Genomic DNA, 14,983 nt, shown 5'->3' on the forward strand with positions numbered 1-14,983 from the left:
ATATTATTTTGAGGCAACGTGTAATTTTAATGTCACATTTTATTCATGTTTTAATTTTCTTATAGGTTTTATTGTTGTATGCATATAACATGAGGCCCCAGAATATTTCAGATGCTGTGCCTAATAGCACTTCTAGCGATGTCTATGTTGGCTCTTTCTGGGTTCCACTGAACAGGCAAGTAATGATGGATTTCCTACAACTCTGCTAATATTTTCCTTAGAACAGACTGTTTTAGTAATATTCAAGGTAAGTCACAGGAGAACTTTCAGAAGACATTTTTAGAAGAATCTTCCTTTTAATTAGAGGAGTATGATATTGCAGTGGTTAAGAGTATGAACTCTGAATCCAGCCTGCTTTGGGTCAAATGCCAATCGTGCCCCTTATTCACTTTGCAAACTTGAGCTTGTTACTTAACCTCTCTGTGCTTCAGTCATCCCATCAATGAAGTGGGAATAAGAATAATAGTACTTAGGGTTGTGGAGAAACACTTCCTGACACTTCATAAAGATTTTAGAGAGTACAAGGATATATATTATATTTTGCCTATAATTTGGGGCATATTTAAAAATTTTTTTAATGCTTATTTATTTTTGAAAGAGAGACAGAGCATGAGAGGGGAAGGGACAGAGAGAGAGGGAGACACAGAATCTGAAGCAGGCTCCAGGCTCTGAACTGTCAGCACAGAGCCTGGTGCAGGGCTCGAACTCACAAGCCTTGAGACCATGACCTGAGCCGAAGTTGGCTACTTAATCGACTGAGCCACCCAGGCACCCCTAATTTGGGGCATATTTAAAAAGTAACATGTGGCTCCGTATTGGGTTGCAAAATTATGGACAAACTCCACCCCCTCCATTGTCCCACCCTTCCCTATTTTACATTGTTCCCCACATCAAAAACCTCTGCTTCATCCAGGTTGTTTTCCTTTCTCTCCATCAAACAGGGCATGTCTCTAACTTTTGCTCATGCCTGGTTTCTCTCTTCTCCTGTTTCACTTTACCAAATTCCTAGTTGGTTTTTAATTTTTTTCATTGCTTAGTTAATTTAGTTTTGATTCCATTGTTCACCGTCCTTGTGACCTCAACTCCATCGCCTCAGTTGTAAAATGGAAAGAATATCTACTCTGCCTGCCTTTCAGGGTTGTTAAGATCAAGACAGACAACGTATGCATATCTTCTGAAAGGCCGAAAGCACTGGGCAAATGTCAAGTCTTGTTACTAACCCCTGTGTCTGTCAGTGTCAGCTCTTTGCCCTGTTAGGCACCTAGTAAGTGCTTAGCGAACAGAGACCTGGTTCTTCCCTGAAGAGCCTTGTTCATGCTCCAAGATTTTCATTTTGAAGGACTTCTTGTCCTTGCCATAAAAGAGAATAAAACAAGAGATGTTTCAAGAGCTGGCATATTTTCAATTATTCAGCCAATTTTCTTTTTTCCCTTTTTCCTTTTCTTTTTTTTTTTTTTTTTTTTTTTGAACTGGCAGAAAATCTAGGCGCAGGACATATACCAGCACAGCTAAGCAACAAAGTTATGAAATTATATACTTGCTTTGTGTACATAAATATGGCAAGATATTTTTTTAGAATCACATGATGAAAATGATGATAATTTCTGCAGAGTGGAATGAAATCAAAATGACAGAATTCTTTTTTATTCCAAAAAGTTTGTAATTTGAATGTGTTTATGATCAGTGGTAGGTTTACTCAGGTTAGGGACATGAACCTGGCCAACACAGAGGAGGGTGCCTGGCAGTGTCTCATCTAACCTGCCCCTTGGGGACACAGTGAAAGCTGCCCATTTCCCTCAGCTAGGCTGGCATTGCTTGTATTCTTAGGAGGACCAGGGTAAGATAGGTACGTGGGGAGTTGCTCTTGTTGACCATCTTTCAGAAGGCAAAGTAAGAATACAAGGGGTCAGAAAAAAATAAGCCAGAGAAGGAACCAGAATAGCCTTCAAATTGGGCAGTCCTCTTGAATCGTTCATTTCACGTCCTAATCTCCAAATTAAGTACTTACAAGGAAAAACATTTTAATTCTTGGCATTTTTCTATAGCAACAAAAGAAAAGATAGTGTTCTCAATACACACGCATAAATGTTTCTGTGTAGTTCTATCTAATTATGTTCTTCTAACCAAGATCCAGTTCCCTGCCTGCTGTCTCTGCCTTCAAGTCTCCTGCCATCCACATTTCTACTTCTGCCCGGGTCCTGCTTCCAGGGCCTGGCAGCCTGGGAGGGAGAGAGTGCCCGTGAGTCAGTAAATGAGAGCAGAGGCTGTGGGGAGCTGGTCTAGCCTGGATGAGATGATGGATGTTTGTGGGCCAATGTGGGAATTGAAAAGCTGGACTGAGCATTGACACGGACGGGGAGGTCAAGATGTGTATGGGCAAGATGTTGGGCAAATGGGGTCATGAGATGAACCTGAGATGCTAGGTCCTCTGATGCTGCTCCTTGATCAGGGGCCCAGCCACCCCCCCCTCACCCCCCCCAGCCTACTTTTTACAGAGTTAGACCAGGACATTTGTTTTTGAAACAGATAGTACAGCTCTGGACATTCACTGACAATCTGAAACCCAAACATCAAAGAACAGTTTATCCTTCCTGCAATTCCAGGTATTAGAAGGGAAAGCTACATTATTTTTGAAAGAGAAATGGGAATTATAAGAATTCTTTCTTGGATATTAGAATGAAGAACAGTGTGTTAGAATATCATCTTTCTCTCATGTGGCTTCTCATGGTTAGGAATGTACATAGTTATGTCATTTCATCGGTACAAAATGCTGTGAAGTAGATGAAGCAGGTTTTATTATTCCAGTCTTGCAGTAGGAGGAATGTCAGGGTCAGAGAGGTTAGGTGGCTTGTGCAGGGTCTTATGGCTGATGTGTTTCGGAACCAAGCATGCTTCTCCTAGGTCCTTTGAGTCCTACCTGTTCTCTCTCCAGTGCATCAGGCAGCCTTTCCGCCATTCTTGGAGATGACCCTTTTTTTTTTTTTTAATGGATGTCTTCCAAGTGAACTTTTAATAACAGATCTTTACATTTTAACCATTGTCCTTTTTTTTTATAAAAGAGTTTCTTAAACACACTATATAATTTCAGATCCTCTTATGTATAATTAAAGGTACTTTTTCACCTTCTATCATGGTCATCGAGTATTATACCATGCTGCAGATGAGGACCCTGTGGAACATTGGAGAATTGACATTCCTGTGTATGTTTTTGATGTCAGTTTGACCTAATGGATAATTTACTTCTTTCTCATAAAAGTTCCCCTCCTTCCTTGGGTGGAGACACCCACACTGACGCACACACACATGCATGCATATATGTGCTGTATCCCATAGCATAGACTCACTGAAGGCCACACAGGTGGCTGTTTGCCTCCTTCAGCTGCTTCAAATGCTTTTCCTTCTCCTGACTCCACTCACCCATTTACCTTTGCCTTCAGAGTATCCACTGTTCTCTGGCCTGTGGCCCCAGAAGCTTTCTGTCTTCAGCATAATTGCCGCTGCGTCCTGTGCCTTCCTCCTTGGCTTTTGCTTTTCCTTCTTTCTTGATCCTGCTCCCTGCCCTTTCACCCCTCCCCGCACAATATACTTCATTGTTATGGGCTCATTGATTGGCCTTTGCAAGCCATTGCTAACTTGCCATAATTCTTACCTTCAGGTCAGCAGGGCAGTCATGGCACAGCATTAAGATTTACATAGGAGCAAACCTTTTGTTATTGCCTGGACTTTCTTTGCTCGCATAAATGTTCATTTTCTTTTTTTTTTCATCTTAAGCAGTATTTTGGATGTGTGCATTTCTGTCATTGTGCCTTTGCCAGTTTGTCATTTTAAATCTCTCAGAGTATATAACTAGGTCATAAATATTATACGGGTTAGAATTGTTTCTCTTTGCTCATGTTTCTTGAATGAAGGAATTATTGAATGAATGATGTTTGGGAATGCCAGAAACCCCAGTGTTAAATACCTGAGGACTAACTTTACACATATTACTGATTCTGGGAATAAACGAATGCCTTTCTGAGCTTTTCAAGTAAAATACATGTCCATCTGTTATTTTTAGGGTTATTTCAATTCATGAGAAACTATCTAATCTTACGCAAATAGCTGAAATATCATTGCCAACAACTCCTGAAATTACTTCAGATGAAAATGTACCCGAAATGCAAGAAATGGAAGAGAAATCAGTTGATAAGGAAATGGAAGTAAGTTATTAAAAATAATGGAAAATTGCATTGCTGTTGTAGCATAGATGTCATTTTATATAATTATTTAAGTGATTTTTTTTTTTACTTCATCAAAGCACAACTATGTCACTAATCTTGAACTTTGTGGTTCTTCTGTTCTCCATTTCTCTATTTAGAGTATCAAATATAATCCAACTTTTTTGGACACATACGTAGTGCTTCCTTCAAACATACCAATTATAAGAATGTGATGGTGAAAGAAAGCAAAGGCAATCTAGAGAAATCATTCAGATACCACTGTGAATCCCAAGAAACAATGCTCTGTAACTTTACATTATTCTTTTACTCTTTATTCTTAAGTCTACTGTTTCAACATTTTTATTATTCAAGAAATGTGTGAAGAAAAGTATCTTTCAGACTTTCTCTATGCATATATGTATTTTTTGAACAACAACAAAAAGACATTATCTTTATGGTGTATTATTAATTTGATCACACAGTTGGGTGGTTTTTGTGATGATTGATGTATGTGTCTGGAGAAGAGGGTCATTGAGGGTCATTTCTCTTCTACCCTTCCTGAGTTCTGAACCCATTGAGGAATGGGATATAGCAGATGGATAGTGGAAATCAAAATCTCAGCGTCATTAACTGAGAAAGCTGATTGATTGTCGAACATTGCTTTAGGACTGTGACCAAATGAGCTTAGTAGTATCTCACCCCTGAATGAGCCAGACTTGCCCACCTAGTCACACCTGTGTAACCATAGGATTCCCCAGTGCCCTTCTGCCCCTGCCAGGCTCACTGCAGGGAGGAGCAGAGACCAGCAGTCTTGTGGGCAGGGTGCCTCCAAAAATATAAACAAAGATTGCCCAGAAGAGGCTGAGCCCAGCATGTTCTTTTGCTTTTCCCAAACTTACTAATCAGTTAAGTCACTCCACTTTCCTGGCAGTAAATTAGTTTCAAGTCTGGAAGAAGCCAGAAGTGTTCCTCCTCTAGGAGTGGAGTGGCATTTCCTTACGCTCTATGGAAATGAGAGGAGCAGGAACATATTTGTTCTTCCCTAATCACTTGTCCTTTGAATTTCGATTTGCACATTAATCCACTTTCTTGAGTTATAGATTCTGTAGTTATTTTGGCCATTTTAAAAGTCAGATAGCTCTACAAGACTTAGCAAAAAGGGACAATCTCCTACCCAACCTCTTCTCACTCCGCAGTCCTGCTTTGCAGAGGCAACCATTTTCAGCTCTTTCAGCTGTTTCTCTTGTTATTTACTTCCACGTGTATAATAATATGTAGTATCAGTCATGAAAAATGAGGCAGCAAACGGCCTTCAAATCCAAGTGCGTTAACTGGGGCCCTGTTCCATGTCCCCTCAGGCCTGCATCTAGGCTGGTAGCACATCCATCACGTGAAATATCACCAGTCACAGTAGCAGGAGGGAAGAAATGGGGCAAATTGCACATTGGCTCTTAAGGTTTCTGTCATATCACTTCCACTAATATTTCATTGAGCGAAGAAGTCACATCCTACAGGCTTGGAAGAAGGAAAACCAGAATTATTGATGAATAGAGCTATTAGCTACAAATAATTATTCTTTTTTCTTTTATGTATCAACTTGAGATAATATCTATTGATTTTGTTGTGGTATATAAGGGTTTAATTCACTTATACTTCTCCCCAACTTCTCCTTTCTCCTTTTCCCAAGTATTGTCATATCACAGATTTTGGTTAAGTCACTATTCAGTATTTACATTATCATGCCCCTGGAAACAATGTTCACAGCCAAGTCAAAGAGTGTACTATGGTTATTTTCTTTTCTTGTATAAGCTTTGATTTTTCTTGTATTTTTTTCTTTAACTTTCTTCTGATCATTACATCAGAATTTTCATATGTTCATCCATAGATTTTCACCCAGTTTTTCATGCTTATCAAATAATATCTCAGTTCCTTTTTTCTTCTTGAAAGCTCCCATCTTTCTGCTCTAGTTGAGGACTGTTTGCCCCCAATGCCTACAGCATACCTCTAAATCTGGGGCCTCCTTTTGCTGCTTTCCTGGTTGAATTCCCAGCCAGTTGGGGCCCAGCTCTGTTTCTCCTCTCTGTAAGTTTTTAGGATCTTTTCTTCATTTTTGATCTGCTGTATCTCATTCCTTAAATCACTTTTTGCTAGTTTAATATTCAATCACAATAACAAAACATTTTTAATTCTTTTTTAAAATTTTTAATTTTTTTTTTTTTTTTGAGAGAGAGACACACACAATGAAAGCAGGGGAGTGGGAGGGGCAGAGAGAGAGAGAGAGAGAGAGAGAGAGAGAGAGAGAATCTGAAGCAGGTTTCAGGCTCTGAGCTGTCAGCATAGAGCCCATCACCGGGCTCAAACTCACAAACCGTGAGATCATGACCTGAGCCAAAGTCAGACTCTTAACCGACTGAGCCATGCAGGCACCCCAAAACATTTTTAATTCTTAAAGAAAAGTATTGGTATACCTCTTTTTGTCCTATTTCTATTTTTTTTTTTTTTTTTTTTTTGCCATTCTAACCTTTTTTCCCCTTTTTTATTGAAGTCTAGTTGACATACATGTTATGTTAGTTTCAGGTGTAGGTTTAGCTCTTTATTTCCTCATCTATGCACTCATGTGAACGTGTAAAATTTGAGGACTCTCCTGATTCTCAGAGTGTACCTGTTGGCATTTTCAGTCTGAATTTACCAGTAGAGTGAGTGAATCCATTTTTCATTATTGCGAAAGCAACAAGCCCAGCTGTAAGAGGATTCATCAAGAACAGTTAGCCTTTGCAAAATGCCACTTTTCCACACTTGCCTTTCCTCTGCTCTGTGACCGGATTTATCATAGAACTGATGTCTTAGATTTTGGGTTGCACATCCCAAAGTCTTTTCAGTGTCTTTGTAGGTTACGATATTAATTACCAGATGTTTCTTGGTATTACCTATATACTGAGTGCTTATAATAAATTTAATAGATCAGATATCTCAAACCCATGAGATTACATATATTATAAAATAATAATATAACATACATATTTTCTTTGTTTCAAGTTTTCATTTAAATTCTAGTTGGTTAACATATAGTGTAGAATTTTTATCACTTTGATTCATCACTTACATATAATATCCAGTGCTCATAACAAGTGCCCTCTTTAACACCCATCACCTATTTAGCCCGTCCCCCCACCTCCCCTCCAGCAACCCACAGTTTGTTCTCTATAGTTCAGAGTCTCTCATGGTTTGCCCCCCTCTCTTTTTTTCCCCCTGCCCCTATGTTCATCTGTTCTGTTTCTTAAATTCCACATGTGAGTGAAATCATATGGTATTTGTCTTTCTCTGACCACTTATTTCGCTTCACATAATACACTCTAGCTCCATCCATGGCTTTGCAAATGGCAAGATTTCATTCTTTTTGATGGCTGAGTAATATTCCACTAATATATATATCACCTCTTCTTTATCCATTAATTAGTCGATGACCATTTGGGCTCTTCATAATTTGGCTATTGTTGATAATGATGCTATAAACTGTGGGGTAAATGTGCATTTTCAAATCAGTATTTTTGTATCCTTTGGATAAATACCTAGTAGTGCAATTGTTGGGTTGTGGAGTAGTTCTATTTTTAGCTTTTTGAGGAACCTCCATACTGTTTTCCATAGTGGCTGCACCAGTTTGAATTCCCACCAATGGGGCAAGAGGGTTCCCCTTTCTCTGTATCCAAGCCAACACCTGTTGTTTCCTGTGTTGTTAATGTTAGCTATTCTGACAGGTGTGAGGTAGTATCTCATTGTGGTTTCGATTTGTATTTCCCTGATGATGAGTGATGTGGAACATCTCTTCTAACATATGTATTTTTTTTTCATATTATGTCTGTTTTCAGGAAGAACTCTACTCTCGTGTCATTTTTGCACTTCTTTTGTAGATCACTTAATTTGGTCACTTAGTTTTTTGGTCATAGTCCAAACATATCAGATTGCTGTCTTTGAGCCATAGTCTAGAATATTCTTTGCTGAAATTGTCCCTGAGTCCACTTCCATATAATTCATATATGAAAAATGATTATTTTCTCCTAAACCCATTCATCTTTGCAACTGCTATTGTCTGAGGCAGGAGGGTGAGCATACATAAGAGCACGAAGTCTAGGTTGTGCTCTGCTACTCAGTTTTACTACCTAGGGTCAGTCACTTACCCTTATCTGGGACTAATGTTCCTCTCATCTCTAAAACTGATCATCTCACTAAAATAGTGCTCTGAGATGGAGAGCCACACCCCTTGGTTGGAAGGTGAGTCACGAGAATTTCCGTGGGGTCTGATGTGGGAATCAAATTTATTACAGTGAGCCTGGCATCTCAGTAAAGAGGTTGACTATGAATATAAGAAAATACCAAATAAATGGGGATAAGAGAGAGCGTTTGAATGTAAGCAGAGGGAGGAATCCAGAGTCTCTTTAAGCAGAGTTTGTGGCTTGCTTTCTTGTCCTGACTAGAATGGTATATGTCAGTGGATCAGTCCTTGAGTAAAACAGACTACTTTCAGTAATGATGTTCTGTGTATCTTTGAGTTTGTCTTGTTCCTTAACTTAGAAAATGTTTCTTCAGCTTTAAGGAGGGCATTTTTAAATATGTTTCAGTTCTGTTGGTTCTCTATATAAGAGAATGTCATCAAATGGAAGACAAACTAATATCTGTTTAGATGAACTGGCAAACAGATTAGTTCAGAACACTTGAAAAGTTGAGAAAAAGAAGGAACATATAAAGTTTTCTTTTTTTTTTTTCCAGTATGCTAGCTGGCACTTAAAAAAAAGGCAGCTATATTCTGTGTTCTAACAAATCCCATTGACTAAATCTGCCAGTTTGTTGTCATGACAACCTTCACTTGGCACTAATTAGAAGTTAACTAGGACACTTGAAGAGATCGATTCTGGTCTGGAATTGGAAAGGATTTTATAACCTCTATAATCTATTATATTTATTTCTATCAAAGTATAGATTTTTGGTGGGTTATTAAATAGAAGGTACCAGAAAATGTACCTTTGGTTGATACGGGGGATAATGAATCTTACTCTCTTTCTTGTTCCTTTCCCTTTTTTACCACCTCCTCCCCCCCCCCCCCGCCCACCCCCCACCAAAGCCTATGGTCTGGAATAAGCTAAGAAATTCAGAACACAGATATTAATTTAAGATGTATCAAGAGGGCTACAGAACAGGTGTTCTAATCACTTCTGGCTTGAAAACCGTGTACGTCCTTCTAAAATGAACAAAGCTGGCTTAGAATGACTGAGTTATTTTAACCTGTCATTCATAGCTTTAGGGGTGTCTTCAGAGCTTACCAGGGACTTTAAGGCATATGAAAAATGCACACGATCCTGATTTTAAGAGAAAAACATCTTATTTGGAGTGATAGCATACTGATATGAAGAGCCTAAAATATGCTTACCAATTCACCTAAGGTTAGTTCAGCAAACATTTATGGGATGCCTGGATTGTACAAGGCAATTAAAATTAGTATACAGTCAACATATCCCAAATATCAAAGTACTATGAACACAAAGAACAAAATGAAATTGAACATTAGCATCAATTCACAAATTCTTTTTGAGGAAATATTATGTGCAAAATTTTTCCAGGCTTGGGGAGGAGATAAGGACATGCAGAAATCAGTACAATTAGGTCTTTGTCATGGAGGAGATTAATCATTGTATGAGTATGGACGTAGGTACCCAGATGTCATTCATAATGAGCCTAGCCATTGGGTGGTCCTCTTTTAGCAAGATGTGTCATTCTAAGAAACATCAATTTGCTGTTCAAAACCATTGAAAATAATCTAAATCTTTATGGAGTCTCTCATAAGACCATTCACGAGGGAATTCTTTCATAACACAAGGCAAAACTTCTTTTAAACCTTCTTTTCCCCAATTGTCATGTTCTTTAGTATCTCTCTGACATCTGCATGCAACCTGCCAACAAAATACCCCAAAACACCCTGTACTCTTACTGCATTGTTTTGAAGGTTATCTGTTTATGTGTCTCTTCATCTCTCTTTACTGTGACTTCCTTTCCTGGAGGTTTTGTTCATCATCTTATCTCTGATATTTAGCCCAGTGCCTGACACGTAGTTCCTCTCCAGTACTTGCTTGGGGAGCTTCTAGTTGAAGACCTGTGGAGGGCACTCATAGCAGACTGATGATATAGCAAGAGAAGGGGTGTGAAGTCATGGGAGTGGATGTTATATTCAAGGGACGATGAGATGTCTGCTGTGATGGGAGAACAGGGTGAATGTAGTGGGAGATGCGGCTGAAGAGGTGGGTGGAATTAAGTGACTCCTCCTCTCTGACTCACCACATGGTGCGGTAAGAGTCTGTCTCTCCTTTTCTTCCCACTAGACCATCCATTGGCTGCTTAAGGGCTCTCTTTCTGTCTTGTTCATTACCAGTTCATGACACTTCGGCTGCATACGGTAGGTGCTGAATGAATAAATGGCGAGTGAACTTTGTTCTGTAGGTGAGGGCCATGAAAAGGCAGGGCTGGGTGTGGGGGTTAGGGGGAGGGGGCAGCACCTGGAAGGGCATCTCATGATCCATTCTGTGATTGGCTGACATAAACTGGTGGCATGTGAAGGAGGGATGAGGGAACCAAGAGTTTGGAGGATGGAAAACAATTTAGGAAGTTTTTTTTTCCATACAGTAGGTGAAAGAAGATGAGGATTTCAACTAAGTCAGAGTTGGCATGGTTATTTTTGAAGTAACTCAGTAAACCATTCTCCATAGAATCAATAGATGCTCCTTTTTAAGGGAGAAATGGCAAAGATTGAACAAGGGTCACTCTGTGCCCTTCCAGCCCCCTGCCAACCACACACCCACACACCTCTGGCAGCTTTCTGCCTGGGCTGATGAGCTCGAGGCTTCACTTCTGTGGTAGAAAGGTCATGTGAGGCCTCCCACAACCTGATATCCAATCAGCCAATTTTCTATGTGTTTATGTGATTTACTGCAAATAATGCCAAAGAAATAGGATGTTGTTGAGGTGAAATTTCTGTTTGATAAATGTTGAGACAGGTAGTGGAAGGCATTTATCAGGTAATATTGCTGTCTTCATCTGTTACGTGAAATGATTAATGACGTACACAGTCTCATTTTGCTTGATAGCTCTTGATGAAATCATGACAGTAACCCATCATGGCTGTTATTGAAACCTTTCCTATAGGAAGGAAATGTATTTTAACCAGTCCCGAAAACTCAATTAAAAACATAGAAATTAGATAAATATGAGAAGTGTAAGTGTGGAGACAAAAGAGTATCCCCTCTGTCTTGAAGTGGACGAAGAGCCTGGGAGGTTCCTCACAGGAAAGCAGTATTCCCCGATCAGTGCTAGTATCCTACTTGCCCTCCATCTTTTTTGGTCCCATTGAAGCTGGCCCACTTCTAGCCATGATCACTTCCTATCCAAACAGTTTGAGTAACCTCCTGGCTAATTTCTCTTTCTCTTGTCTCTTCTCAGTCTAGTTCACCTTTAAAATATAGCCAGAATTATCTTTTTAAAGCAACTGGATCATTGTTTCCTTAGTCCGGTGCCTCTCGATTTCCTATGCAGTAAAATTCAAATTCCTAACTTTTACATGTCCTATTATAAGTGCACCTCTCCAGCCTTATTTCTCCTCACTCATACTGCCATGCTTCCTATACACACCCGTAGTAAAGACCATATCATATGTTTACGTTCCTTGAATATCCACTGTTCTGTTGCTTACATGCCTTCCTTCTCCTGGAATGTCCTTGTCCCCATTCTCTGTGAAATCCTATTACTCATTTAAGGCTCAGTTCTCATGACCTTCCCTCCAGGAAGTCTTCTCTGTTCCTTATAATTCCTCTCTCCCCCACTCCTAGGTTCCTATAACCTATTCCTATCCATGTTCTGACCACATTCTACTTGGTATTTTATTTAGATGTGTAAGAATCTATTCTTCTCAGCCACTGTACACTTCATGAGGATAGGGTCTGTTTCTTCATCTTTGTGCTCCACAGCATCTCAAATATATTTGTTAAGTTGTATTCAATTAACTATAGCTTTGAAACTCTGGAATTTGATCTTTTCTATGTTCATGCATTTATTAAAACTTAAATGTAATATGACTTAGGGCTGTGAATTGCTTCTTTATTTTAAGGTTTTAATCATCACTGGTCAGTCATAATTTAAAAATTAATGTGGGGCGCCTGGGTGGCTCGGTCAGTCATGTGTCTGACTTCGACTCAGGTCATGATCTCATGGTCCGTGGGTTTGAGCCCTGCAATGGGCTCTGTGCTGACAGCTTGGAGCCTGGAGGCTGCTTCAGATTCCGTGTCTCTGTCTCTCTCTGCCCCTCCCCTGCCAGTGCTCTGTCTCTCTCTCTGGAAAATAATTAAACATTAAAAAATTATTTAAAAAATAAAAATTAATGGAATTTTATCTTTTCCATATTTCTGAATGCTGATACATTTATCTATTAAAGCTCCCATAAAAGTGAATTGTTGCTGGATGCTGGCAACATCACAAAGTAGGCATAGTTTATCTCCCACGGCCTTGTAAAGAAAGGCTACTTACACTAGCTCAAGTAAAGTAGGTGTGGTGGGAGGCAGTATGTGGCAGCGTATAAGTAAGCTCATACATAAGGACTGGAAACCAAACACAATGGGCCTCACAGAAAATGGAACTGGTGAGTCGGGAGCCAAGCCTGTGCTTACTCGTAGGATGGGGTATAAGTTCTCACTCATCCTGTTCCCTTCTCTTACTCATCTTTTCTTTTTTCTTTTTCCTTCTCTTACGCATCGTACGTCTAGTCCAATGGCTGCCTTTTCCGAGTTTGTATCAGGACCTTCAGCTCATATAGTCAGTACTGACTGTAACTCTTACCCTTCCTTACACGAAATGCTAGAGAATCTGATTGATTCACCACTGCTTATGGGTAGATCAGATGTCCACACATAAACATGGCTGTGTCCATACAGTAGGGGCTGTGGCAGTGTCATCAAAAATGGACAACGTACGATATTAACTCTTGCTTCCTTTTCATTTACTTTTTCCATTTTTTTTCCTCAATTCTCGGCTATTCTTCTTTGATTAAAATCCCTCTCTGGGGTCTGAATCTCTTCATCTCAGGGTTCTCTTCTCAGAAGAAAAGTGATTTTCCAAAACTTAATTCGGTGTGAATTACCTCACTTGTTATTCTTCTGTAACATATGAATTTTAACAACGAAGTCATGTATTGTTCATAATTAAGTCTTATCTGCTGTGATCATCCTGTATCTTTTTAAATAACCTTAATTATTTAAGGAATTGTGATCTCTGACTCTCTGTAAGTTTTCTCCTGGGGAATTAGGGTTAGGCGATGATGCAAAAAAAAAAAAAAAAAAAAAAAGACAAATGGAATAAATAGTTTATAACTAAAATACAGTAGTTTACCAGTAAGTTCAACCACACTATATTGTCTTCTTATTTCTAGAACATGATTATTGAATGTTGCTCTGAAATAATAAATCTATTTTTGACTGATAGAGATACAACACCATTGTCTGAGGTAAGTATCTTTTGTAAAAATGTATCTGATTCTCTCGCAAGTATTGTTGCTATAGAAACAGAAATATAGAAAACAGCTATTATGAAAAGTATCAAGGGCCTAACCCTCCTTAATTAATGTGAAAAAGTGATAAACATGAGTTTATAATAGCATGTTATTTTGGTTAAAAATACTCTTTGTTAAAAAATCAAGTACAGAGAATTATGAAGAAGATAATTTTAAAATAATTTCAAATGTACTATTCAGAGACTAACCAACTATGGGCATTCTCAAAGATATCTCAAGTGTTTTCTATGTAGAGAGAAACTTTAGAATTTTTACATCAATGGGATTATACTGTACATGTAGTTGTAGCTTGTTTTTTTTTTTTCTCATTTAACAATAATGCTATGGAGATATTTTTATGTGAAAAGTCTACTTTGTCATGTTTAATGCCTGCATAAAAGTCTCTTTTGTGTATTTGTTGTCAGGCTCTATTTATACAACTAGATTTTTCTTCATGGACCTTGAGGTTGGTGGATTCTTGTATATGCATATTTCACCCTTCTGTATTATCTCCTCAGAATTACTTCTTTAGGAGCAAGATTTTGGAGTAAAAAAGTATACATACTTTTTTATTATAGTAGGATATATATAATATAAAATTTACACTTTTAGCCATTTCTAAGTATACCCTTCAGTGGCATTAAGTACATTCATAATGCTCTGCAGCCAATCCATCTCCAGAAATTTTCATCATTGCAGCCATGTTGTACCCATTAAATAATAACTCCTCATTCTCTCTCCCCTGAGCTCCTGATAATCTCTGTTCTACTTTCTACTTCTAGTCTACTACTTGCCTATTCTAGATACCTTATCTACATGGAATCATACAATATTGCTCCTTTGTGGCTGGCTTATTCCTTTTAGCAGTGTTTTCAAAGTTCATCCTTGTTGTAGCAGGTATCAGTATTTCATCCCTTTTTAAGGCTGAATAATATTCCATTCTGTGGATGTACCACATTTGTTTATCCATTCTTTTGTGGATGGGCATTTGAGTTGTTTCTATCTTTTGGCTGCTGTAAATAGTGCTGTTATAAACATGGATGTGCAAGTATCTGTTTGAGGCCCTGCTTTTGATTCTTCTGGATATATACTCTCTCTCATCAGCAGTAATTGAGGGGGCCAGTTTACCACACATTCATCTACACATGCCCTCTTCCTCTTGCTAGCCCTCTCTCTTCCCCTTCTCCCTCTTTCTTGTCTTCCT

At 38.8% G+C, this 14,983-nt stretch overlaps 1 protein-coding gene across 2 annotated transcripts in view; it reads left to right on the plus strand.

Annotated features, from left to right (window-relative positions):
- Positions 1 to 14,983, plus strand: part of CFAP54 (cilia and flagella associated protein 54) — a 291,595-nt gene that overhangs the window by 254,868 nt on the left and 21,744 nt on the right. For both annotated transcript variants that reach the window (XM_045463270.1, XM_045463272.1), the window contains 3 exons: positions 66 to 175; positions 4,058 to 4,199; positions 13,660 to 13,734. In XM_045463270.1, the coding sequence (XP_045319226.1) occupies positions 66 to 175; positions 4,058 to 4,199; positions 13,660 to 13,734 (327 nt within the window). The remainder of the gene's footprint in view (positions 1 to 65; positions 176 to 4,057; positions 4,200 to 13,659; positions 13,735 to 14,983) is intronic.

Source organism: Leopardus geoffroyi, chromosome B4 (assembly GCF_018350155.1).
Source record: "Leopardus geoffroyi isolate Oge1 chromosome B4, O.geoffroyi_Oge1_pat1.0, whole genome shotgun sequence".
Lineage (NCBI taxonomy): Eukaryota > Metazoa > Chordata > Mammalia > Carnivora > Felidae > Leopardus > Leopardus geoffroyi.